Source organism: Sceloporus occidentalis, unplaced genomic scaffold, assembly GCF_023333645.1.
Source record: "Sceloporus occidentalis isolate IW3139 unplaced genomic scaffold, rSceOcc1.0.p SCAF_3, whole genome shotgun sequence".
NCBI lineage: Eukaryota > Metazoa > Chordata > Lepidosauria > Squamata > Phrynosomatidae > Sceloporus > Sceloporus occidentalis.
Window position 1 is genome coordinate 220,253,696 of NW_028316983.1, and position 27,341 is coordinate 220,281,036.

General features: G+C 42.5%; 2 protein-coding genes across 4 annotated transcripts in view; one reads left to right on the forward strand and one right to left on the reverse strand.

Annotated features, from left to right (window-relative positions):
• Window positions 1-16,728, reverse strand: RIDA (reactive intermediate imine deaminase A). The gene is made up of 6 exons (XM_089517698.1): window positions 16,335-16,728; window positions 7,223-7,328; window positions 6,569-6,623; window positions 5,041-5,109; window positions 3,772-3,827; window positions 1-476 (listed from the first exon to the last, which is right to left on the reverse strand). Exons 1-6 carry the CDS (start codon window positions 16,397-16,399, stop codon window positions 414-416), a joined length of 414 nt encoding a protein of 137 aa, XP_089373824.1. The 5' UTR covers window positions 16,400-16,728; the 3' UTR covers window positions 1-413.
• POP1 (POP1 ribonuclease P/MRP subunit) overlaps window positions 16,717-27,341 on the forward strand; it is a 27,724-nt gene continuing 17,099 nt past the window's right edge. Inside the window, exons 1-5 of one of the 3 annotated variants that reach the window (XM_089517690.1) lie at window positions 16,717-16,823; window positions 19,622-19,768; window positions 20,687-20,761; window positions 24,014-24,189; window positions 25,870-26,118. In XM_089517690.1, the coding sequence (XP_089373816.1) occupies window positions 16,799-16,823; window positions 19,622-19,768; window positions 20,687-20,761; window positions 24,014-24,189; window positions 25,870-26,118 (672 nt within the window). In that variant the 5' untranslated portion in view covers window positions 16,717-16,798. Of the gene's footprint in view, window positions 16,824-17,162; window positions 17,221-18,093; window positions 18,151-19,621; window positions 19,769-20,686; window positions 20,762-24,013; window positions 24,190-25,869; window positions 26,119-27,341 lie in introns of those variants that run through there. The other 2 variants (XM_089517691.1, XM_089517692.1) reach the window with 2 other exon arrangements.

A 27,341-nucleotide genomic window follows, 5' to 3' on the forward strand; every position in this document is an offset into this window, starting at 1 on the left:
AACTTTGTGGAACTTGTTTATTCCTTAACATTCCTGCAAAAAGGCTAATTTAAAGTTATATCTAGTGGGTGATGTAAGATTTAGAAAATACACCGCAAACCTTTTCATTATAAACTTGGTAACATCTTTGAACACTAGCTTATCTGGTAATTTCAGATGTCAAGAGCAGATAAGTTTCTAGCTTAATGTGAACTGATCAAACATTTTGTTCTGCTACAATAATCTGACTGAATCCTTCATTGTTTTTCTAATATTTTAAAGGCACAGTTCTAGTATTTTAAAGGTATAGTTTTAGTTAGTGCAATGTACACTCAATGTATTCTGGCACTTCAGAAGTATATAGCCTACTTGTTCACTTACAAAAATTGAGATTAAGGGGAGGGGAGAGAAATACAAAGGCACTAGGTTTATAGTCATGCTGAAGCATCTTGGAGTGGTCCCTTGACGGCAATAGCTTCAATCTCAACACGTGCACCCTATAAAAAAAGGCAAATAATTTCAGCAGACAATCACTACAGGATAGCCCTCTTCAAGTGTAAGTCTTCCACTAGCTGCACAAGAATGTGGCTTCCTTTGTTCCCACACGTTTTTTGTCAATACAACTCCGAAGGTAGGTTACATCCAAAGATGGCTTTGCAGCATCACCAAACAACACTTGTATTCATAAGCCAGGGCACCCATTTTTTTCTGATCCGCATCCCAACTGTAAACTTCCTAGGGCTTAATGGGGAGTAAAAATCTGGGCTCAATTTAAGCACTAAGGAAAGGATACAACTATTGTTTTCTGGCACTTATAGTAGACAATACTGACATGTACATTCAATCATAAGGGAACCACTTTTGCCAAGCTAGACTTGAGACTCCACAGAATGCTTTCGGGGGAAAGAATCCCTATTACCAGGGGTCGGCAACTTGCGGCCCGCGGGCTGGATCTGGCCCGCCAAATCCTTCCTGCTGGCCCCTGCGCAGTCCTGCCGCCGATTTCCCGCGTTTTCACGTCGCTCTGGGTGCCATTTTGTTTTTCAAAATGGCAGCCGAAGTCTCGCGTGACCTCAGGATGGCAAAGGTCAAGCGAGACTTCGGCCACCATTTTGAAAAACATAATGGCGGCGCCCATCTAGGAGGCCCGGTGCAGCCCCTGGAGCACTCCAACAGGGCTCCAGGGGCTGCAGCAGGCCTGCAGCAGGCTCCACCTCGCCCTCCTCCTCCTCCTCCTCCCTAAGAGCAGGGAAAGGAGGAGGAGGCAGAAGGAAGGAGTACAGAGCAAGGGAGAAAGGGAGCCAGGGAGCCAGAGCAGCAGCTGCAGCCACAGCAAGGCGAGAGGTTGGTTCATTGGGGGAGGGGGTTAGCTGGGTGTTCTTTCTGCAAAATGCCCTCTCAGCACCCTGTGGCTTTTCTGGGTCGAAACTGTGTGCATGCATGCTGCAGTTTATTTTCAATTGCATTTTAGTAATTTCCTTGCTTGTAACTTTATTATTATTATTATTATTACTACTACTACTTGCCCTGGGTGTTCTTTCTGCAAAATCCTCTCTCAATGAGAAAGAGGAGGAGGAGGAGGATGAGAAAGAGGGGGAGGAGGTGGAAAGGTGAGTCATTTCAGGTCTGCCTTGGGTTTTTTCCATTAATTTTTAAAAATATATAACACTTATTTTTGTTTTTTTATTTCATTATTTTTATTATTTATGAAGGTGAGACAGTGTGACTTTCCAAAGTGCTGTAACAAAGGTCTGCTGTAACAATGATAGTGGTGGTGGTGGTGGTGATGATGATGATGATGATGCTTCGGTGGAAGCTCCACCCCCAGTGTGTGGCTCCGCCCCTGGAGGGTGGAAGCTCCACCCTGGCATGTGGCTCTGCCCCCAGAAGGTGGAAGCTCCACCCCCGGCATGTGGCTCTGCCCCTGGAGGGTGGAAGCTCCACCCCCCCGGCTTCAGCCCCCCCTGTTGTCTGAGGGACAGCAACCTGGCCCCCGACTCAAAAAGGCTGCCTACCCCTGCCTATTACAATAGGGAGATGTGTATGCTCTGCAGTTTGTTTTGTGCTTGGCACATGATCCATAAAAAAGGGCAGTTCAACCTATTTAAAGGAAATGGAATAGTTGGGACATAACTTGTAGAAACAAACCTTTCCATACCGTATCATGCTAGACAGCAACTATCATTAGAAGAGTGTGTGAAGTGGAATGAGAAGTGTAGAATGTTGGATTAATTATAACTGGCTGAGAATGGAAAGTACTAGAACAATGTGATATGAGTAACTAGGTTTTAGAGGAAATTAGGAAGTGAGAGGATTTAATAATAATAATAATAATAAATTTTATTTATAAACCGCTATACAGGTAAAAATTGAAGGGGTGTTTACGTGTTACACTGTACATCTATTCACCTATATGTACGTATGGTCAAATAAGTATCTCAAATGGAGGTGCCTGGTTGTTGCCACCGAAAAAGGAAATTTTATTGCATTTCTTTATTCCCAGCCACCTTTGGGCTATGGGGTAAGTGGCCTACAAACAGACCTTTTCTATTTAAATCAGCTCTCCCTCAAGATTGTCTTAAGTAAACACCTAATGCAAGATGCAGACCTATTTCAACACTCAGTTTTTTCCCCTGCATGTTTTTTTCCCAACCATCTTTGCATGATAAAGCCAGTGGTAAGGCCAGCATTGTGCATTTTATGCCTTTTGGCTAGCACTAGCCCAATAAATGTATCGCCACAATGTGCATCTAAGATCCCATGGTTTTATTCTATTCTGAAGTTAAACTCATAGCTTTCTGATCTTTTTCCTAATGTCTCTTTCCTTCTTCTTATTAAATCAATTCTTGTCATCTAATTTTGTAGCATTTCCATTTTGGGTGGATAGACAAATACACTCTACGCAACTGAGATACTAAATTTATACTTGTTTATGTAGTACAAATATTTCTTCCAGAAAGTGCAATCCGATGCAAGCCCTACTAACATATTACCAAGAGCTGGTGAACCACCTATCCCGCCATGGTTCCAATGTACCCTAAAAATCTTATATAAAGGTCTCTATCTGGAAGATCTCTGTATAGAAAACACTGAACTATTGAGGAGAGCAACATAGAAAACTGTCATTGGTTTATATAGTCCAGTACTGTCAACTGTGACTGGCAACAGCTGTCCAAAGTTTCAGGAAAGTTTCTCTCCTACTACTACTTGAGAGATCCCTGTTGGTCTTCCATCTAAGTATATGCCACGTTAGATCCTGTTTAGCTGCCAAAATCAGATGAGATTAGTGTGTTCACTGTGGTAGCTTTTCATGATATCTTCTAGTCTACTAAAGCTAATGCCACATTGAGTTTTTAAAGGTGCCACTAGATTCTTAGCATGTTACTCACCTAGAAGGAATCCCTTTGGAACTCTGTGGGGCTGACTTCCAAGTACACATGCATAGGACTGCACTCTTAGTAGACAGACATAAGGATTTTAAAGGACTCACTGGCCTGTTACAGACTGCCCAAATAAAGCTGCTTCAGGTCTCTTTGGAGGTATGCTGTTTAAATGATGCATGCATCCTAAGAATCCGGAAGCTGCACCAAACCTGCACTCCAATGTTTAGGAATGGAGTGTGGCTTTGGCGCGACCTCCGGACTCTTAGGACCCATGCATCATTTAAATAGCATACCTCCAAAGAGACCCGAAGCAGCTTTATTTGGGCAGTCTGTAACAGGCCACACTAACAAAGCCCAGATCTGCAAGAATTTAGTCCATCAGTTTTTGCAGAAACAAAACAGCACTTACTTTTGGAAGAGCAACAACTTGGTAAGCTGCTCTGGCTGGAAAGTTGCACTTGAAAACTGTATGTTGAAGACAGATAAATATATTGATTATATTCAGTAATGCATTTGCATGAGTGTGCTAAACAGCAGCTTGTTGAGTTATGCAAAATAAGCCTATTAATTATATTGCAAGGCTGTATGTATTCTGATATTACACAATGCAAGTACTGTACTGAAGACAGTGATCTGAGAATTAATTTTTAAACCAAGCTTTTAAATGTTACGCACAGGCTGTGCCACGTAACGTCTTGCAAACCAGAATGATTTTCAGCAGACAATGAGCTGGGCTTTATTTACTCCATATAGCTCTTTCTATCATCTGACTGAAGCAATAACTTACACATGTTGAATAATTGTATTAATCCCAAAGACAGGCTCTACTATTGCCTTCAGCATGAACAAATTTTTACATCAGAGATTAAAACAAACAAAATATGTGTGCTTTTTGTAGTTATAGGCACTTGATTAAACACTGAGAACTGCAGCTCATTATTGGGGAGAGGATCTCCAGAACATTAAAGATTATAGTAGGGGTGGGCATGTTTGGAGTAGGGAACCAAATTTTCACCACCAGCAAACTAATGGATGTGCAGATGAGGGAATCCCAGGAGACCTTGCTTATTATCTGGTTGTGTGACAAGCAACACTAGCTGAAATCCTTTCTGCTATACAACCACTGAACATACAAGAGTGATCTCCAGTCTGGCCACTGTAATCAAAGTAAGCCCTGAGATGACAAAAATGTTCTAATAATGGAAAGAAAAGTCAAAAATAGAAGTGATCAGATGCCTACTTCATTTTGATTTCAGGCTTTGTAGGATGACCTGTTTAAAGCAAAAAACACTAGGAAAACAGTGTTTAGATTTTTAAAACATGCAGAGTCATGAGGAACATAAAAATGGTTTGGGGGGATACATGTGGTATATGGGATAGACTTTGTCAACTCCTGGTTTACATATTTGATATTAGAAATCTAGAAACTAAGGAGGAAGTAAAAAGCAGATTACCACAGAGAAGAGGAGCTTCATGTCTGGAAAAGGATTTGAACATGGATTTTTCTATTCTTAGTACAAAAAGTAAAATTTTTACAGAAAATGAGTACTGGAATCTAAACAACCTATCTACATTGTTCAGTGGCCACTATGACGTTCCTATCCTAGCTGCCTTATTCACTGAACTCCTCTTGGTGACCAGAAGCATGCAAATATTACAAATCACTAGTGGTACTTACACTGCTTGTAGATTTCATTAACATCATCAAAGTCCTTCATGTCAGCCATCAGCACAGTAGTCTTTACCACTGAAGTTAGAAACACTAGTTATAAACTAGTTCCAAATGATCATGTTGTAAGCACAATTGAGGCTGCACTGCTATGCACAGCTGTTTGGAGTAAGTCTCACTAAACTCAGGAAGATTTGAGAGTGAAACTATATAGGAATGCACTGCAAGTAACTTGACCCTAGGTTTTATTTCTTGATTGTGTGAAGGCTTAATTTTTTTTCAAGTAATCATAAGGAGAAGTCTACTTAGGTTAGCCTCTAATTGGCCAAGATTGCTGGGGTGGATGCTGACCCAGTAGTTCAAAGCACCTGGAAGGCACTAGACTTGCTGCCCTAAGGTAAACCAGCAGATGAAGTGTGTCTGTGCTTAGGACATCTTTGCCATTAGCTGAACCATGCATGAAATTTACTAAGCCATGTGTTTTATTGTACCTGAAATCCCATGCAACTAGAATAATCCAATCTTTGCAAACCACTGCTTTAGCATTATATCATTATATGGAACACTTAGCAATTTTTCCTCTCTGAGGACAGTGTTATTTGGGAACTTATCTCACAATTCCAAATGGGTATTTGCTGTCTCAATTAAACCAGCTATGTCCCTGGCATATATGATACCCTTTCCAACCATCAAACTTGTGTCATCCCAGCAACTCAAGTAGCAAGCAGTTCAAAACACAGTCGTTCATTTTTCTGAATTCTATCATCTAATTCTCAAATTTTTTTCAAATCCTGTTCACAACTTTCATTCTATACAGAACTGACCAAAGTTGGAAATAAAGGCATAGGAAATATAAAACACTGTTTTGTTGTTGTTGTTGTGCCTTCAAGTTATTTCCGACCTAGTGTACAAATCCTAAAAATGATACAAATTCCTGCTTTTTTCTTTGCTTATGAAGATAATCTGTTTTGACTTCAATTTCTCAGGCAAAAGAATCCTATGTGTTCCAGTGCAATTTGGGTTGTATCCATACTGCAGAAATAAAGCACTTTGACACCACTTTAACTACCATGACTCAATGCTATGGAATTGTGAGAACTGTAGTTTTGTTAAATATTTAGCCTTCCTTGTCAGAGAGCTCTGGTGCCCAACCAAATTACAAATCCCAGAATTCCATAGCATTGAGCCATGGAAGTTAAAGTGGTGTTAAACTGCTTTATTTCTGGAATGTGGCAGCAGAGTACAACATAAGTATAAGAAACAGCCATTGATGGATCATCTTGCCAGAGTCATGGATGAATGTTAATTCAGAATTTTCTCCCTCAGTAAAGAAAATATGAAGTACTGGAATCCTTCAAAAACCTGACACCCACAGAATGGGGCCCCAGCAAAATACCTGTATCAAAACTTGTGTCAAAAATGAAACGAGACCTCAAAGGGGAACTCATTCTTTCTGATATGGTATAAATTATGCTTTCTTTTTCTCTTCAAATGAAAAGGTAACTCAAGTTATTTACTTCAATCGAAATTTACTCACCATTGTCATAGTCACAGCCAGCAGCTTTCAGAATTTCCCCAATATTATGAAGGGCCTTAAGGAAAAATACACAAATGAGTTCCAGTGGTTTATTTATTCATAACCTATTCCTAGGACTAAAGACAGGGAACATTCTATGCAAGCACAGATAGCATCATGCTACATCAAAATGAAACATCTGCAAAAAAAATCCACTATATGTAAAGAAAGAAATAAAATTTAGGAAAATATTAAAAACTATGAAGCCTCAGTCTAAAGGAAATAACTCGCAGCCTATTAACTTCAAAAAGAACTTAAGGGCAACTAACATTCTCTTGACTGGGGCTTCCCTGAAAGGCTAGGAATCAATGGAAAAGGCACAAAATATTTTTTGGCACATCCACATTTTTCTGTGCTCTTCCTAGTTACCACTGCAACACACAAGTGGAAGTGCAGATATTGCCTTGGAAACACTGGGTACCTTCACTTTTGTGGGCTCCTACTGAAAGGCATCACTTTTCCTACCTACATTGTTCAATATAGGTCTAGCTTTAGGCAGATTGAGCCCTCCTGGATGGTGAAATGGTACACCCAATTGTCAATTACTAGCCTTGTGGACATGCCCTTAGCAATCAACACACAGCATAAGATAATGAGAGTGAGATTATGTTTTACCTGTTTAGCTTGTTCCTTTGCTCCTCCAGGTACAAGTTGTCCACTGGCGGGATCCATGCCTAGCTGTCCTGCGATGTACATAGTCCGGTCGACCAATACCGCTTGACTAAGGTTTAACAGTTCAGTAGAGAGTTTTTGAAATGAGAGGTGAAAAAAGAAAAAGCTGGATAGTACCTTCTTTTGTCCTTTTTAGCACTTTCTTTTAGAAACAGTTTGATTTCCACATATTTTCTACCTATAATGACAAGCAGTTAAGACTGTTACATGGAAATCCTAACAAGAGCCCCTCCAGATCAGACCAGACATCTATCTAGTCCAGCATTCTGTTTTCACAGTAGCCACCAGATATCTATGGGAAGCCCACAAGCAGGCTAAGCTCACACAAGCAAGTACTTGTGTTCTCTGTTGTTGTGTCCAAATGATTTCCAACTTATAGAGAGCCTAAGCTTTAGGCCCTAAGGCGAACCTATCACAGGGTTTTCTTGGTAAGTGTCTTCAAGTTCAACTGGAGTTTGCAAATGCCATCTTCAGAGGCTGATATAGCATGACTTCCTCAAGGTCACCCAGTGGGGTTTCATGCAACTGGTATTAAGAGGCATAGTGCTGTGGAGGAAGAACAGCTGGGGGCATTTTGAGTGAGGAAAACAGTCTTAAAGATTGTTTAAAGAAGCTTCTTGCTGACGCTCCACTGAGAGTCATGGATTTATTCTTACTTCTGCTAAATCATTAAAAATTGAGCGTAATGTGTAGCTTAGAATCAAGTGAGACGCTTGAAACTTGCAGGACCAAGCCAGATTAAACAGATGTAATAAACCAGATTACATGTAGCAACCCCAACACTTTTGCCCACACACTAATTAAGAAATTATTTCTAAGATTATATTTAATTAGTAATTGTAAAAGTCACAGCTCTTAGTTAACCCCTACAGCAGTAGCCCCCAAATGGTGCCCTTTAAGAGATTTTGGACTTCAGCTCCCAGAAGCCTCAGCCATGTTGCTGGGATTCTGGGAGCTGAAGTCCAAAATCCCTTAAAGAGCCCAGTTTGGGGACCACTGCCCCATAGCATAAATAATGTACTAGCGTGACTCATCTAATCAACTTCCTTATATCTGATTACAACATGCAAAATCACAGACTTGTTATCTGCTGCATATATCTCAACTTGGGGCACCCAGCTATTATACCTGGTTAATTTTCACATCAGGAAATTGCACAGTGCCTTCAACTGGACATGCTGTTTGAGTTCTTTTTTTCCTCTTCAGGACCAAAACATTTCTCATTTAATGGAGCCAGAGCAACACCAAGAACTCTGATCTATTCCACTAATACCCATTCTAGGGCCTCTGCCCATTTGCAGAAGGATCTGGGTGAGTTCAGAGCACATTATATTGTTCTTCTTGTTGTTAGTACCCTGCTTTTCCTCCAAAATTAGGACTCAAGGCACCATAAAAAGAACAATACAACAAAAAACCCACAAAAAGTGAACACTAAAATAGAATTAAAGCAATCAAAGTATGAAATAGTTTAGAACTATACTTAAATACAATTCAAAAGATTTTAAAATTGTTTTAAAAAGAGCACCCCTTAGCCCGTTCTTTAAAACCTTTCTGTAGTAAATGCCTGTCAAAATAAAAAGGGTTTTGCCTGCCAATGGAATAACAACAAGGAGGGGCCATTCTGGCTTCATTCAGAAGGGAGTTCAAGAGTCCTCTAGGAGAAGCCAGCAATATGATCTTCACATCAGTGGTAATGTTTACGGTAAGAGTAATTGAAATCCAGGGACAGAAACAAGATTGTCTATGAGTTCTATGTATATTGGATTATGTGACTGTCTCACAAAGATATTCATAATCAGCTGAAGTTGTGATGCTAGTGGAATTCCAGGCCATCAGGGTTGTGTACAGAAGTGTCCATCCCCGCAGTTCTTATGTTGTCAAGGCAAAGCAAGTACTAAGTCTATGATAAGGTACAAGAATGCCAATTTAAATAGCGCATTTGGAAATCTAAACTGATATATCCTCTTGCAACTTCTCTAAATTGCTTCACAGACAACTCAAGAATGTCACCCAGCACTCCATTACTTGCAAGTTCAGCAGACTGGAACCTCTTCCAGATACGTTGTGATTGTGCCAGCTCATTTGGAACAGCAGACTGCAATGCTCAATTATAAATGGGGAAGCTTTCAAATGAAATTAAATGCTGGAAGGATATTCTGAAAACAGCATTTCTGCTATCTATGGCAGAACACTGAAGACATTTATTTAGAACAAACTGGCTTTCACTATGTACATGGAGAAAAATCTCTTCAGTTGGTATTCAGTTGGTAATCACATGGCTTTTAGCTCAACACCTAATGACACGAGCCTTTTATTTTATCTGAAATAGTAAGATTGTTGTCTCATTTATTATCTCATGTTCAGGAATGACAAATGGGACCTACAGAAGCTGCAGAGTGGTCCTGTTGAGACAACCACATTTTCCCAGCAACCATTTGGCATGGTATCAGTGTTGGATGATGACTTTGGAGAGCAAATCACACTCTCTCAGCCTTAGGAGAAGGCAATGGCAAACCTCCTCTGAACAAATCTTGCCAAAAAAAACCCTATGGTAGGTCCACCTTAGGATTGCCATAAGTTGGAAATGAAGGCCCACAACAGCCTTCACTGAGTTATTTTGTACCCCATTTAGTTGTTTTTTTTAAAAAAAAACCTAGTTTTTATTTTTAAAGAACTTGATACTCTCACAAGTCTTCTGAACATGTATGTGGACAGTGCAGTTTATTATATGACGCTCCATACTCAGATAATTAATATCATCTTATCTTGTTGGACAAGGAAATACCTTTGCAACACTGGCATGTTATCAAGGATGATTATGAAGCATTTTTGTCAGAAGTAATTGTACTAAAACTTGCTCAAGACTCTGCTTTGAATACAGACTGCTTGGCTCTCTCATTTTTATTTGCTACACTGATTGATTTTCATCTAAGCTAGCTTCTGCATTAATGAATGAAAAGTGCACCAACAGCAAATCAGGCCTTTTGCTCAATAGATCAGTTACTATTATGTATGACAGCATTTCCCATCTTGAAGCAGGCAAGAAGCCTTCTATGTATTCATGAATATGGTCCACAACGTTAGTGAATATCCTCATAATATAAGAGATGAAGCAACTAATATGATGAATTCCTGATTCTTATGTAGGGAGAAAGAGCTGAGAAGGAATAAATGGCAAAGTAACGGGGTGTCACCCCAACTAAATTGTTGCAGAGGGTGGGGAAGTTATTACAGTACTATATGCTTAAACAAGGAATATTTAAAAACACGGAGCTCAGACAAAATCACAACAGAAGCACTGAAGTGAGTGAAGATGCCATATTAATATGAACTCTTTGTTCACATACATGCATGTGATGATTACAACAGATTCCTTTTCACAGGGGGGAAAAACAACTTGCACCAGTTGTGATTCTACTAGAAGTTCACTGTTTTACATATTAGTTCTTTATATAGTCAGTCATTTTTTATCTAGTTCTTTCATGGTTGGCCTTCCCACTTCTAGTGTTATTTCTTGACTGCAATGTCTATTTTGATCAATGTTTGAGCCAAGGTATGGGAAGTCTTTAACTATTTCAATTTCTTCATTATCCAGATTATTTATTTATTTATTTATTGTATTTATACTCTGCTTTTCAGAAATGCTCCCAGAGCAGTTTACAAATTCTTAATTTGACAGTTCCCTGCCCTCACGTTTACAATCTAAAAAGACATGACACAAAATTAAAAGAGAATGGCAGTGGGGAAAAGGATCAGGTCTAGCAGATCCTGTTGATTCTTCTCTCCCTCCAAAGCCAGGGTGGTAGCAGATTAAGAGAAGTGGCCAGCAGGGTGCCACAGGGTTCTGTCCTGGGCCCAGTGCTATTCAACATCTTTATCAATGACATGGATGAAAGAATTGGGGGCATAATTATTAAATTTGCAGATGATACTAAACTAGGAGGAGTAGCTAATACCACAGAGGACAGGACAAAAATTCAAAATGATCTTAATAGATTAGAAAGCTAGGCCAAAGCTAACAAAATGTATTTCAACACGGAGAAATGTAAGGTACTGCACTTAGGGCAGAAAAATAAAATGCACAGATACAGGATGGGTGACCCTTGCTGAACAAGACTACATGTGAAAGGGATCTGGGAGTCCAAGTAGACCACAAATTGAACGTAAGTCAACAGTGCGATGCGGCAGCTAACAAGGCCAATGCGATGTTTGGCTGCATCAATAGAAGTATAGAGTCTAGATCAAGGGAAGTAATAGTGCCACTCTATTCTGCTCTGGTCAGGCTGCACCTGAAATATTGTAAAACGATGCCCTATGAGGAACGACTTAGGGAGCTGGGGATGTTTAGTCTGGAGAAGAGAAGGTTAAGGGGTGATATCATAGCCCTGTTTAAATACTTGAAGGGATGTCATATTGAGGAGGGAGTTAGCTTGTTTTCTGCTGCTCCAGAGACTAAGACCCGGAGCAATGGATGCAAGCTCCAGGAAAAGAGATTCCACCTCAACATTAGGAGGAACTTCCTGACAGTAAGGGCTGTTCGACAGTGGAACATACTCCATCAGAGTGTAGTGGAGTCTCCTTCCTTAGAGGTCTTTAAACAGAGGCTGGATGGTATACTTTGATTGATATTTCTTGCATGGCAGGGGGTTGGACTGGATGGCCCTTGCAGTCTCTTCCAACTCTATGATTCTAAGATGGATGGAGGGTCTTTATGGGCTTAGATATGGTGGAGCTGTCCCTGCCTCTTCTCTCCTTTATGTAGATCCTCCATGGTCATTATTTTTGTTTTCTTTATGTTCAGCAGTATGCCTTGCCTTTGCACTTTCTTCTCTCAGCCTTAGAGGCATGTAATGACAAACCTTTTCTGAAGAAACCTTGCCAAGAAAATGCTATGATTGCTTCACCATAAGTTGAAATTGACTTGAAAGCACATAATAGCAGCAACTAAGGGGCTGGACAGATGGGGAGAAAGGGGTGGCGAGACACCACCCCTTTCTCTCCCGGATGGAGACTGCACCAACCAAATGGCGTGGCCTCTGGGAGACCTTGACCTAAGTGTGGTGCAGTGTTGTTTTGGGTGCTGCGCCACACAGACATTGTGGCATGACCTGTCTGTAGGGGGGCATGCCAAGATGGTGCCCGAGGTGCGTGGCAGGGTTGTTGAGTGTGTAAATGCTCAGCCCCCACGCACCCCTAGTCAGGGTCCAGGCCTTAAGTTTAATTTAAGGAATGTTACTCTAACAGTAGTTTTCCAGAGTATAACAGTATTTTGCTCTGTTAGCAATCTTCCATAGGTTACAGGCTTATCCAGCGCCTGGTCATTGTAATTGGTAATTTCAGGAACTGCACTGGGGATTGTCTTAATTCAAAATACCACCAACCTATGGCTCATTTTAGACCCTCCTGGTATGTAGTAGCCCTTTCTGGAATGAAGTAAATTGCACTTACATTTACAAGTGAAAATTCTTTAAGAGCAGAAGTGAATCATGTTGAACAATGCAACCGATGCTGAATACAATTCTATAATTTCTCTTGAATAAGTCTTATTGCAGTCAGTGTGACTGATATTCCAGTAGACAGGCATAGGACTGCACTGTTTCAATTCAAAATATAGCTCCAGAAAATCCAAATGATTTCACACAGGAGTGGACAGCAGACTCTCATTGCCCACACATTGCAATATTGTACGTATGCCTTATTTCATACCTCTTTTCTCACAAGTATCAGCAAGACAACTGATACATTACTTTCAAATATTTATTTTAGAAGAGATAAATGAAACGAATCCAATACTTCCATAATTTCCGGGACCTCAACATATCTTTATTTTGCAGCCAAAATTGATTAAACTGCTTCCTCCTTGAAAGCTCTGCATTTTGTGAACTTATGCAAGGAAGAAAACAATCTCAAAGCAAACTAAACATTACTCATTAACTTTAGTTTTGGGACTGTAGACCAAATCAGTGATTTATTCTGTTGAAAATAGAGAATGTGAGATAACAAACAAAAGGCATTGTCTCCCCTACTGAAACAGCAAAGGTAGTTATGAGTGTGAGTGTGTGCATATGATTTCTGTGACTGACACCAATAGTGCAGTAATTTAAGAATACAGGGGGGAAAAATTTCCTAACAAAACATATCTGAAATAACCTAAACCTTTTTATATGTTAAGAGAGGCCCTGAGAAAGCAAAACATGATTAAGTGGGACCAGTGGGAATGCACATTAGTTTCTAGATGCTGTGTTAGCTGCAATCCTATATACTGTTGTTGTTACTTGCCTTCAAGTTGCATGGCAACCCATCATGGGGTTTTCTGGGGCTGAGAGTGTGTGGCTCACCCAAGGTCACCCAGTGAGTTTCCATGGCCAAGTGGAGAATTCAACCCTGGTCTCCAGAGTCACAGTCCAATGTTCAAACCACACTAGCTCTCAATCCTATGTATGCTTACTCAAAAGAAAATTCTTTGTTTTCTGCTGCTCCAGAGACAGAGGCCCTGTACTGACCGGCAGAAAGTCAGGGTGCAGCGTCCTCATGCTGGATGCCCTAACCCCGGTCCCAGGGCACCATTTTGGCACACACCAGTCCGCACAGCATGCGCCATCATGATGCACCTCCAGCCCTGCATCCAGATGATGCAGAGCTGAAGGGGCATCATAAAGCCATGGCGCCCCTTAGAGGGTGCAAAAAGGAGCTGCTTTTTGCAGCTCCTTTTTGCACTCTCCAGAGGCTGGACTGGGGCCATGGTGTGAAATTGCCGCAGCCCTGGTCTGGCCAGTAAAGGGGTAGCTACAGACCATGAAGGAAGTTATATATAGAAATGTTTGATTAATAATAGTTCAATTTGATTTCAGGAATATATGTATGATGAATGAATTTTACGTAATTTTTTTTAAAGAAGAGATAGATTCTGTCTCAACAGTAGGAAGAACCTCCTGACAGTAAGGACTGTTCAACAGTGGAACACACTCCCTTGGAGAGCAGTGGAATCTCCTCCTTTCGAGGTCTTTAAACAGAGGCTTGATGGCCATCTGTCAGGGGTGCTTTGATTGTGAGTTCCTGCATGGCAGGGGGTTGGACTGGATGGCCCTTGAGGTCTCTTTCAACTCTAGGATTCTATGGTTCCTTCTTTATAACTTTGTTGTTCTGGATGCTGCTACAGGCTCAGGACTGTCTGTAAGTGTCACAGGGAACCTGCTTTGGATTGTGGTTTTGAGCTCCCGGGGGGGGGGGGGGGGAACTGTGCTCAAAATGTCAGTCAGTTTGGGTAACGGGACTAGATGAACCACAGACTTAATTCAATGTAAGTCAGGTTCCTACACTCCTTCTCATTCAGCACTTGGATGTACATTATAAAATCAATCCTAATAACATCAAAGCATCCAGCACTGGCGGATTGGAACTACGGACCTCTTTGCCCAGTCACTAGTTTCCCAGAATAACCAACAAACTATCTCACCTCTGGGCAGCCTTGTTGTGTGCCTTCAAGTCATTTCTGACTTATAGCAAACCTACCAAGGGGTTTTCTTGGCAAGTTTCTTCAGGGAGGGGGTTGCCATTGCCATCATCTGAGGCTGAGAGAGTGTGACTTGCCCAAGGCCACTCCAGTGGGTTTTTATGTTCGGGGGGGGGGGGGGGGGATCGAACCCTGGTCTCCAGAGTCATAGTCCAACTCTGTGGACTCTCTTAATAGAAATATACAAAAAAATTGTATGTTAATAAAAACAAACTAAAAATGTAATACAGTAAAATGTACAAAAAGCACTAAGACAGAATTAAATTTTCTTGTTGTTGTTGTGTGCTTTCAAGCCATTTCTTAATGTTTTATGGCGAACCCTTCACAGGGTTTATGGCAAACCTTAAGGCAAATCCATCACAGGATTTTCTTGACAAGATTTGTTCAGAGGGGATTTGCCTTTGCCTTCCTCTGAGGCTGAGAGAATGCGAGAAGCATGGGAAGCATAAGTGTATATACTGTACATATGGAGCCAGTGTGTGGTGTTGTGGGTTGAGCGTTGGATTCAAACACTCTATAGAGCAGGGTTCGAATCCCAACTCAGCCATGGAAACCCACTGGGTGACCTTGGGCAAGTCACACTCTCTCAGCCTCAGGGGATGGCCATGGCAAACCCTCTCTGAACAAATCTTGTCCCCCCAAAAAATCCACGACAGGTTTGCCTTAGGGTCGCTGTAAGCTGGAAACAACTTGAAGGCACACAACAACAAAGGAATGCTTTTATGTTGTAATGTCCCTAATTTTTCTTGAATGTCCTACATTTTACGGTGCCTTGTCCTCCTTTGCGGCTAGAACATTTGTGACATTTGGTGACCCTGCAGAAAAAGATGGCAAGTTCAGGGGAACAAGAGGGGAAAGAAAAAGTCATTCGGAACAAAAATAAGACAATAAAACTATTTCTTTTTAATGGAAGCTAGATTGGCCTTGCTCTCCCTCAGCTTGTTGTTGCTGTTGTTGTTATATTTATTTGTATAGCGCCCTTCTCCCAGAACTGGGACTCAGAGCGCCTTCACAACATTAAAAGAACCACAGTACTATTAAAAACATAGAGAAAAGTACATTAAAAAGGGAATTGTTTTATTTATTATTTTACTTATTTTATTTTTTAACCCGCCTTTCTCCCAAGTTGGGACCCAAGGCGGCTCACAAACATAATTAAGTTATTATAATATATATGTATGTATAATGGATAGATTATTATAATTTCTCTATGGACTTTGGTCCATGCCTCACAAAGCCAGTTCCACTTTTCGTGGGTCCAAAGCACACCTTTTGAGACCGCTTGAGGATCCTGGGAATCAGTGCTAGGGAATCCTGGGAACTACTGTAGTTTATTTGTGAGGCACCCAGAGCTCTCTCTCGACAGAGAAGGCATAACGTCTCGCAAAACTACAGTTCCCAGGATTCTCTAGCATTGAGCCAAGGGGGCAGTTAAACCGGTCTCAAAGTGGGTTACTTCTGCAGTGTGTTTTGGAGCGTCTTCTTGGGGCAGTGAGTTCCGCAGGCGAGGCGAGGCGAGGCGAGGCGCCCGTGAAGCCCTACCTGTAGGGCCCCATGGCGGCGGGGGCCTTGGCGGTGGCGATGATCTTCTTCACTAGCGCGGCCATAGCAGAAGCCCCAGCAGCGACACAAGGAGGCCTCCTTCCTCCGCCTTTGGACTTTATCCTCCCGCTTCACGCGACGCTCAGCCCTCCTCCGTTGTTGTCACTTTTAGTCGTTAGGGCCTCTTCGCCCACCGTAGGCATTATGGGGGATGTAGTTTGAAGCAGAAACAGATGTCGGTGGATGAGGCTGTTCTTGTGTGCGTTTTCGTTGCTCCTGACCTTCTCTGGGTAAGGACCTCTTCGTCCACCGTACGTATGTTGCCTAGAGCGTTGAGGAAAAAGCAGACGCTGTCTGTTCGCGTGTGACAGTTGCTCCTGTCTTTCTCTAAGTAAGGGCCCTTTCGCCCACCGTCCTGCGAGCGAGGAGGGATTCTGGGGGATTTGCCTTTGCCTGGAGCGTCGATGATAGGGGGAAAAAAGACTGTCGGTGGGTGAGGCTGTTCGAGTGTGGATTTTCCAGCGTGCCGTCCCTTCTGTCATTGTCGTTGTAAGGTCCTCTTCGCTTTCCGTAGTGCGCAGAGGGATTCTGGGAGATGTAGTCCGGAGCATTGGGGGAAAGAAAGATAAGGTTTCGGCGGGTAAGACGAAGGTTCACGTGTGGATTTCGTCCTCTAAGGACCTCTTCGGCCACCGTACTGTGACGAGGGATTCTGGGGGATGTAGTCTGGAGAGCTGAGAAAGAGACAGAAGAAGCGGAAGAAGCCTGGGCGGAAGTGGACGCAGCGTGTCTGACTGCAGGGGAGCAGCGGAGGCTGTGGCTGAGGAGGGTTCTTTCCCTCTTTCTTCCCCCGAGGCCTGGGATTCAGCCCCGAGGAGCCTGGCAGGTGAGGAGGATGCCTTTTGGGGGTTGGATGTAGGAGAACACCGACTTCTGTATTCTCTGTGGGCAAGTATCCCTCATGTTTCCCTATGAACAGATAATATCCCCCAAGGGCTCCTTGTGGGCAAGTGCCGTCCTTTGTTCCATTGCGTCCCGTCAGGGATGTAGCTAGGATTTTAGGAAGGGGGGGTGTCCAGACTAAGTGCCACCATCATAATGGGGCTTGGGTGTGGCGGCGCAGCAGCACGCACCCTTCATTTTCCTAATGGAAGGGGGGTCCGGACCCTTGGCTACGTCCCTGGTCCCGTGTTCGACGTTGCTGCTGTTTGCCTTCATGTCGTTTCCGACTTGTGAGGGTTTGATAACCCCCCCCTCTCTCTCTCTCACAGCTCTTCCTTTGGCTGAGTTCACCCCCCTCTCCTCCTTTCTCTCCTCTCCCCATTTTCCTTCTCTCAGCCTCAACACATAATAAGAATAATGATGAGCAAGCTTTGGTATCAATGCATAGTTTGGAAGGAGGCCTTCACAGGGGAGGATGGGATGCAAAAGGGAGTCAGAGATGCCCAAGGTCCTTGGCTCCCCGGGAGAACAAAGAAGCCTCATAGTAGACTGATAAGGAGAGTCTGCTTATAGAAACGAAAGTTATCCTGTTGGAATGTCAGGATGCTATAAAAGCTTGGCTCCCTGTTTTGGTCGGGGGGGGGGGGGGGCACAGCTTGGTGAATGATTCCCCTGTGTTCTTTTGCATGCAGATAAAGGCCGTCTTGGATCACGGACCTAGTTTGTTTGTTTCTCCTGTTTTGGTACCTTAACAGACTCGTGGCGACCCTGATGTGAACCTGTCAAAGGGCTTTCTTGGCAAGTCTCTTCAGAGGGTCTTTTGGCACTGCTTTCCTCTGAGGCCGAGAGAGTGTGCCTCTCCCAAGGTCTCCCGGTGGGTCTGCATGAGTCACACTCAAACCCCGCCGGCCTTCGGGTCACACAGAATGTCTTTTAATATGTTCTCAGCCATGTTTTTCTGAAGAGCTTATTTTCGGAAGAGACTTCCAGAACTCTCAGCAAGATTTGTTTTTTTATTGGGGGGGGAGGATGAAAAAAGGAAGAAAATCAATTATGGAATACTTTATTTTAGCATGATTCAGGAAAAACATAAACAAAAATGTTTCCCCCCTAATTTTCCCCCAGGCCTTCAGATCCCTCAGCAAGACAAAGGCTTACAATAGTACTTCACTAGCAACAAACCCTTGACTGAATCTACGTTTAAAATTATTCCTTCCATTTTTCCATTGTGCTGAAATTAAAGGGAGGAGGGTCCTCTTTCAACATTCACATTGTGTCCTCAAGCAGCTCATTGCCTAACACCGTTTGCTGCCCTCTTCCTCCCTCCAAGACACACACACACCCCAAGCTCTGGGTGCGAGTCTTGCCTGCTGCTGCTGCTGCTGCACCAAAGAATAAAGGACTTTAGAAGGATCCATCCTAACGCTCTGTTTGCCATGAGGGCAGACTGCCCAGTGGATCCGTTTCTCAAAAGGGGAAACAGAAAATGTGGCGTTACTTGACTGGGCTTCTTAGTCCTGCTCAGAATGGAGGACATTTTGGAATCCCTCCTGGACAGAAGGTTGAAATGTCAGACATGTCCTCCCAGCTCTTAGCCTCTTACTCTGTTGTTGTTGTTGTTGTTGTTGTTGTGTGCCTCCAAGTCATTTCTGACTCATGGCGACCCTAAAGCGAACTTATCACGGGGTTTTCTTGCCAAGATTTGTTCAGAGGAGGCTTGCCATTGCCTTCCCAAGAGGCTGAGAGCATGTGACTTTCCCAGCGTCACCCACTGGGTTTCATGCCTGATCCAGGAATCGAACCCACTGCTCCACGCTGGCTTCTTACTAATAGTAATTAACCAGAACCTTTTCAATCCCAAACAGCTGCTGCTGTTTTAAGATTTTCTGCTGTTCTAGACTAAGTCTTTCTCAGTGGTTCCCAAATTTTGGTCCTCCAGAAGTTTTGGGCTTCAGCTCCCAGAGTTCTTGGCTGTTGGTCAAGTTGACTGGGGCTTCTAGGATCTGAAGTCCAAAACAAATGGAGGACCAAAGTTTGGGAACCACTGATCTAATCTATTCTGGAAAGGATGAAATGCAGTAGTGGCAAGAAGCCTGTGTTTGACTCAGCATCTAGCTCTGCAGTGTGAGAATGGCAGAGTGACTCCAAAACATACAGGGCAATGGAAGAGAAGAACTGGCAATATTGTACTAATCAAACACTGAGATGACTCTCAGCTAGCTATCAGAGAAATGTGGGTCTTGTCTTGGTCAGCTTTGTGTCACTATGTGTATGTTCACTGTGATTCCGACTCTACGCAATGGATGTGGGATTGTACCTTAAATGCCTTATTTTTTCTTCTGCAGAAATGTCAAAGGCAAAAGAAAAGAAAAGAGCCAAGAAAATGAAGAATCAGCCTTCAAGTGTGACTTTTCCCTTTGACAGTGGGCCTAGTCACAATGAAATATACTTTCCCAACGGTGGTGACAAAACCTCTCAGCACAAGAAGACAGGTAGTTGTTACAGCTTTTATTGACTTTAATAATAAGCCTGGGAGTTAAAAAATTGAACGGAAGAGTCACTTAAATAGTAAAAGTGAATCCTTATTCCAAGAACTGCTTAACATTGGCCCTATACAGACAGGCCAAAATAAAGCTGCTTCAGGTCATTTTGGAGGTATGCTATTTACATGATGCATGTGTCCTAAGGGTCCAGAAGCTGCACCAAAGCTGTGCACCAGTCCTTAGGACTGGATCGTGGCTTTGGTGCGGCTTCCGGACTCTTAGGACGCATGCATTATTTAAACATCATTCCTCCAAAGTGACCCGAAGAAGCTTTATTTTGGCCTGTCTGTATTGGACCATTGACTGCTAAGCTCAGGGCAAAATCTGACACCCACTTCCTCACCCCAAAAGAACCTGTCTGGCATACTGGGCCATGAAAGCTCTGAGGGCCTTTGTGGCTGAAGAGCGGCATATAAATACTCAAAATAAATAGATAAATGCAAGTTGGTTAGTGGCAGCGTCGGGAGTGATAGTTCATTATGGTCACAGAAAGGGAGACATCTGCTGGGGGTGGAAATGTCCTGGCTGAAGTAGCTCCCCAAACTAAGAGAGGCAGACACGGCTGCATGAAAATTAAAAGCATCTCAGTTGTCTATCAGTGTTGTTCCAAATGAGATAGCGAGGAACGTTGGAAATTGTAGTCCAAGTATACTGTAGTATAGATACTGTATTTAAAATACTATTTAAATATTTAATTTTTTTTTATACTTAATAGATCAAATGGACTATGACTCCATAATATAAGCTCACCAGTATAGATGGTATCCTTTACAGTCTTTTAATCATTGGTATGGATTGTAGCTATGTATCCAGTGTGTAGTTCACTTACCTTGGGTCATAATATTTGTTTCTTTGATCCACCAATAGATAAGCGCTTTGAAACCTCACAACAGAGCTTCATGAATCAGAAACCTTTCCATGAAATACCTAAATATGTGACAGGTAAGCATCCACAAAATACGGTCAATCTTTGCTGTGGTTCCTATATGTTTAGTTATGTACTAGCCAGGGCAGTGCAATCCCTTTTGACTTGGATGCACTGTAGGTTTGTTTACCCTTTTTTCAGATTCAGCTGTGCCTGAATCTTGGTTCCCAAATGATTTTTCCCATAAGTCAGTTGTTTTTCATGGAAAAAAGTCCCCCATCACATTAAACCATTGTCTATGCTAACTAGACTGATGAGAGTTGCAGTCCATCAGGATGTCAAGGGCTACAGTGGCTGAACCTGGTTTAGCATAATAGGGGTGAGCTGCAATGATCATTGAATTCTTGTGCCCCCCCTCTTCTTTTGGCATGTCCTCAAGTAGAAATTCGAAAGCTTTGATCTCAGATTCTTGTGTTAAGATTAAATATAATAATAATAAATTATTTTTTAAAACATAAGAAGTTATGTTTAACCTACGGATAAGTGGCACACAAAAGTAACTTGCTTTTGTTATTATTATTATTAACCTTTATTTATAAAGCGCTGTAAATTTACATAGCGCTGTACATAGAATCTTTTTAATTGGACGGTTCCCTGCCCTCAGGCTTACAGTCTAACAAGACACGACACAAAAGGAGAAGGGAGTGATGGTGGGGAAGGGGATGAGGGCCAGCAGTTCTTTTGGGGAAAAAAAATTCAGTGTAATGATCATAGAGGTGTTCATGTCAAAATAGGTGAAAAGTAGAATAAAGTCATTGTTACGTTTGTTCATAAAATACTGCAGTGTCCTAAAATGACTTCATCCCTTTTGCAGTCTAGAAAACAAGTCCACAAAATTTACTAGCATGCAACTTTTATTTATCTGCCTGCATTTACCTAAGCCATCTATTTGGGGTTTGTAAAAGGAAGGAATGGACTTCTGTAAAACTTAACTTTCCTACTCTCCTGGAAAAAATACTATCTTGCATAAGCATTGATAATCCAACAAAGGTTCACAAATCTTACCTAGCCTTGGTAGCTAATCAAAGATGTCTAATTACTACATGTCTGTGATGTTGTGCAGTGCCTTTGAAAACTCCAGTTGAGGCTTGGTCTCCTCTTTTAGTATATTCATGTATTTTAAGTTGATTTTAATAAATAATAATAATAATAAATAAAATTTTTATTTCTATCCCGCTTTTTGCCAGGCAATCAAAGCGGCATACAACAGGTTAAAATACATCCATATATACATAATACCCCCCCCCCCCCCTTAAAACAAGATTAAACAATGTAAGATTAAAAACTACATATTAAAACCGACTAAGCTAAATAAAAATCATCATGGGCAGAGTTTACTGAATGGGAAGTCTTATTTGTGGCCAAGCATTTTATTCCAGGAAGGCCTGCCGGAAGAGATCCGTCTTAATGGCCTTTTTAAAGCTCTCTAGATTGGTGATCTGACAGATCTCGTCCGGCAGACCATTCCATAAGTTGGGAGCGGCTGCAGAGTATGTCCTCTGGGAGGTCGCCGTCAACCTGGTCTTTAAGGGCTGTAATAGATTCCTCCCAGAGGACCTGAGTGTACGAGGCGGATTATATGGAAGCAGGCGATCCCTGAGATAGGTTGGGCCCAAGCCATGTAGGGCTTTAAAGGTGATAACCAACACCTTGTACTGTGCCTGGAAACTGATAGGCAGCCAGTGGAGTGACTTCAGTATTGGTGTTATATGGTCACTCCTTGCTGTTCCTGTGACCAACCTGGCTGCCATATTCTGTACCAACTGGAGTTTCCAGACTAGGCGCAAGGGTAGCCCCATGTAGAGCGCATTGCAAAAATCAAGTCTTGAGGTTACCAGAGCATGTACTACAGTTTCGAGGTCACCCTGTTCCAGGAAAGGGCACAGCTGGCGTATCAGCTGAAGCTGATAGCAGGCATTCTTGACCGTCGCGTTCACCTGATTCCTCATCTGAAGCGACAGGTCAAGAAGCACTCCCAGATTGCAAACACAGTCCTTTGAGGGGAGCGTGAGCCCCTCTAGGACTGGAGGTTGCAGCCCAATCCCTGGTTTGGGGGCCCCTACCATAAGTACCTCCGTTTTGTCTGGATTCAACTTGAGCTTGTTTTCCCTTATCCAATCCATTGCCTGAAGACACTGGTTGAGGGGAGAGATACCATCTGTCGTTGTCGCTGATGACCGGGACATGGAGAAATATATTTGGGTGTCATCAGCATAATGATAACACCCGGCCCCATATCCACGGATGATTTCTCCCAGTGGCTTCATATAGATGTTAAATAACATCGGGGACAGGATGGCGCCTTGAGGGACACCACAATTAAGCTCTGCTTTTGAAGAGAGACTGTCCCCGAGCATCACCCTCTGGAACCTGCCCGAGAGGAAGGAGTGGAACCACTGCAAAGCAGTGCCTCCAATTCCTAACTCTCTCAGGCGTTCCAGAAGGATATCGTGATCTACTGTATCAAATGCCGCTGAGAGGTCCAGCAACACCAACAGAGTCACGCTCCCTCTGTCGATGGCTAGACGAAGGTCATCAGTTAAAGCGACCATGGCAGTCTCAACCCCATACCCGGTCCTAAAGCCCGTTTGAAATGGATCAAGAAAATCGACTTCATCCAAGACCGCTTGGAGCTGAAGAGCAACTGCCTCTCGATCACCTTGCTCAGAAATGGCAGATCAGAAACAGGCCTATAATTTTTCATCTCCAGTGGGTCCAGGGAGGGTTTTTTCAAGAGCGGTCTAACGAGCGCTTCTTTCAAAGCGGATGGTATATGACCCTCCCCAAGGGAAGCATTGATGATACGTCTAAGAAGTGCCATCAATGCATCACCCCCCTGGACGGCCATCCATGATGGGCAGGGATCAAGAGGCATGTTGTCTTTTTTACCTTTCCAAGGATCTTGTCCACGTCATCAGTACTCACAAGCTCAAACTGATCCAGTTTAATCTCATAAACGGGTTTACTGGACACCTCAGTAGTTGGTTTTGCTTCAACGTTGGCATCCAAATGGGTTCTTATCTGAGAGATTTTGTCTGCAAAGTAGTTGTTAAAAGCATCACAGCAGGCCGTTGTTGGGTTAAGTAGAGGGTTCTGGGTAGATAGCATCACCGTCAGTTCCCTCACCACCCAACAGCTGTTGGATGGAACAGCATAAAATGTTGTGCTAGGACTTTTCTAAACCCTCACTGCTGCAAAGTAGAGAACTCATTTAGGCTCTTTCTCTTCATCAGGGTTCATTGCCTGAGCAACTTATTTTTTTCTTTCAGTGTCTCCTTTTGTTCAAGCTCGTGCTGCTGAAATGAAAGCTATGCTGAAGGCAGTTTCACAGAAGTCATCCAACACCTTAGTGTTTCAGTCTCTACCTAGACACATGAGGAGGCGAGCTATGAGCCACAATATCAAGCGTCTACCCAGGCGACTCCATGAACTTGCCAGAATAGAGGTGTTGCTTTATTTTTCCCATTAACTTGCAGCTATAGTACTGTGGTATACTGGATGATAATTCTTGTTACTTTTAAAACAATTTGTAGGAATCTAGTTACCTTGAATCACAAGGGAGTGCTAATATAAGAGGACATGGCAGGCTTCTGTGGGACTTCTTCAGACTTGTTTCTTTATTACATATATCACCCACCCTTTCTCCAGTGAGCTAAAAGTAGAATATCTGGTTCCCTTCATCCCCATTTTACCATCATAGCAACACTGTCAGAGTGGCTAGGGAGAGATACAATGTGTGGGTGCGAGCGAGCGAGCGAGTGAGTGAGTGGCTGGCTACCCAGTGAGTTTCATGGCTTAGTGGGTGTTGAACCTGTGGGTTATTCAGATGGTGAAAATAATCCTGGTAGAATCTGGGCTGAATCTTTGTTGTTCAGATGCATTTTGAACATATCCCATTAAGTTTGTGGGGGGCTGCCAAAAAGCCACTTAACCCCACTATTTTGGGGTTTTCCCTAGTTTTCCCCAAAAAATTACATTGTCAACTGTGTGAATAACTGATGCAAATAGACCCGGGATAAAATTCTGCATGCCTTGAACATATTGCATTGTCGAATCCATCTTTATTTGCAGTGCTGACATATGTGAGTAACAGATCTCGTAGAGATGCAAATAGATGTAGTTCCAGTAAAAAAAAAAATAGCTTGAACAATAAAAATGGAATGTGTGAGTGAGATAGTGACATAGTCACACTTTAAAAAACGTAGAGTCTGGATGACCCCCTGGATCTCCCAAGCCTGCTGGGACCTAAATACCCTAAAGGCACAAGATCCCATTTGAGCTTGGAAGCTAAGCAGTGTCAGCTCTGGTTTGTACTTGGATGGGAGTCTGGCAGTGAATAGCAAGAGGAAGGAATTGGCAAAACCACCACTTGAGTATTTCTTGTCTAAGAAAACACTATGAAATTATTGGGTCGGCACAAATTGACAAGTGCCTTAAAAGTAGGTATAAAAACACATACACATTCCCAAGTCCCAGTCCAAAACTCTACTACACCACATTGGCACTCATTCTTTGCTGCAAGCACCCAAGGGATTATGAATATCTCTTCAAGATAAATCATTGGGTTCTGCATGTCTCCTCCCACCCTTATAAATAAAAATAAATAAAAATTTTATTTATATACCGCCCTTCTTAAAATCAAGGCGGTGTACAGCAAATATGCAGCATATAACATTACAACTATACAAAATTGGTTAAAACAATACAATAATAATAATACAATTCATAAAATTCATACCGGCAAAACAATGCTGACCACGAAAAAAAAGGGGGGGGGAGGAAGTATTCTGGGGCAGAGGTCAGGGGTAAGCCTGCTCAAATAAGTAGGTTTTTAACTCCTTCTTAAATTGGGCTAGGGAAGTGGTTGAGCGGAGCTCAAAGGGCAGCAAGTTCCAGAGGTTGGGGGCCAAGATGGAAAAGGCCCTCCTAGAAGTGGACATATATTTCCCCTCTGGAATTCTTATCAATTGCTGCCCTGATGATCTGAGTGTGCGGGGCGGATTGTACGGGGAGAGGCGGTCCTCGAGGTACCCTGGGCCCAAGCTATTTAGTGCCTTATGCTATCAGAGTTATTTGGCCTACAGTTGGTACAAGAAAAATAATATTTCTTGTTCTAATAATACAGACAGAGAAATCTAAACATTTAAAGAAAGACCTCCCAAAGAGCAAATGTCGTAAAGCCAGAAGACGCCATACAAACTTGGTGGCAGAATTCAATCGCAGACAAAAGAAAAATATCTGGTTGGAAACGCACATCTGGCATGCAAAAAGGTTTCATATGGTGAAGAAATGGGGATATTGCTTAGGAGACAGACCCACAACAAAGAGCTACCGGGCCTGCTACCGAGCCATGACCAATCATTGCCTCCTCCAGGTACTGTTTGTTTGTCCATTCTGGGCAAAGTATACCATGTTGTCTTTAAAACTTAGTTTAATTTTTGGATTTTGTGCTGTATTTAATAATGTGAAGCTGTTGCTTGTAGGAAGAACACAGATTGTGGATTGATGCACAACGTCCTTAATGCCATCTTACCATAAAATATCTAATACTGTGCCTGACATTTTTAATTATTTTCTTGTCTCAGTCCAAAATTCTCAACTTTTGGTATAATTAATGGCTTTGCCACTTTTAAAAATATGTTGCAGGGCCATCCTGCTCTTTTTACCTTTTAAAATCCAAATTTGACTAACAACAAATGGACTTTCTGCCACTCCCCCCTTTTTTGGCATTTTAATAGTCCATGAGATACTTGGAGGGCAGAAAACTGGCTTCTGAACCCATCCCTTACTGGAGGCTTTATTCTCGATGAATTTGTAAGCTACCTACCTTCTCCTGCTCCTGTGTAATACTATCTACAGTGGTACCCCGGGATACGAATGCGCCGCCTTACGAAATTTCCGGGTTATGAAAAAAATCCATTTAAAAACATTTTTCCGGGTTACGAAGGTTATTTCGGGTTACGAAAAAAAATTTGGTGCTTTTCGGCGCGATTTCACACGGAATCGCGGCTTTCGCTATTAGCGCCTAAGGGCATTTCGGCTAGCGAAAGTTTCCGGGTTACGAAAGCGGCGGCGGAACGAATTAATTTCGTAACCCGGGGTACCACTGTATATCTTAAGTAGCCCCCCTTCACCTTTGATCAAGAGGTGTTATTTCAGCTATCCTTTCAGATTATGCAATCTATCCTTTCAGTGATGTGGTCAGCAAAATTCTACACAGTATTCGAAGTGCAGCTAAATCTTGGATTTAAGCAACTTGGAAGAGCTGCTGCCACAAGCATCTTATCCCTGTGCCTATCTGGCATCCTGCAGAGCCCTTCAAAATTCAACTCGAAAGTGACAAAAAGTCATATCCAATTTCCATGTTTGTTCGGTGGGAGGAGGATTGGGAAACTGAAATTAAGTAATCTGTCACTCCTGGATCAGTTGTTGATTCTTCTTGGATGATTTATTCCCCCTTGGGGTGTGTGTGTGGGAAGGTATGGAGGTTTTCAGCAGGGTAGTGGGGACTAGAAGACTGCAAAAGGGATGGTGGGTCACATACAACCCGGGGGCTGAACTTTCTCCAGTCCAGTACAACTCTTAAGACTACCAGTT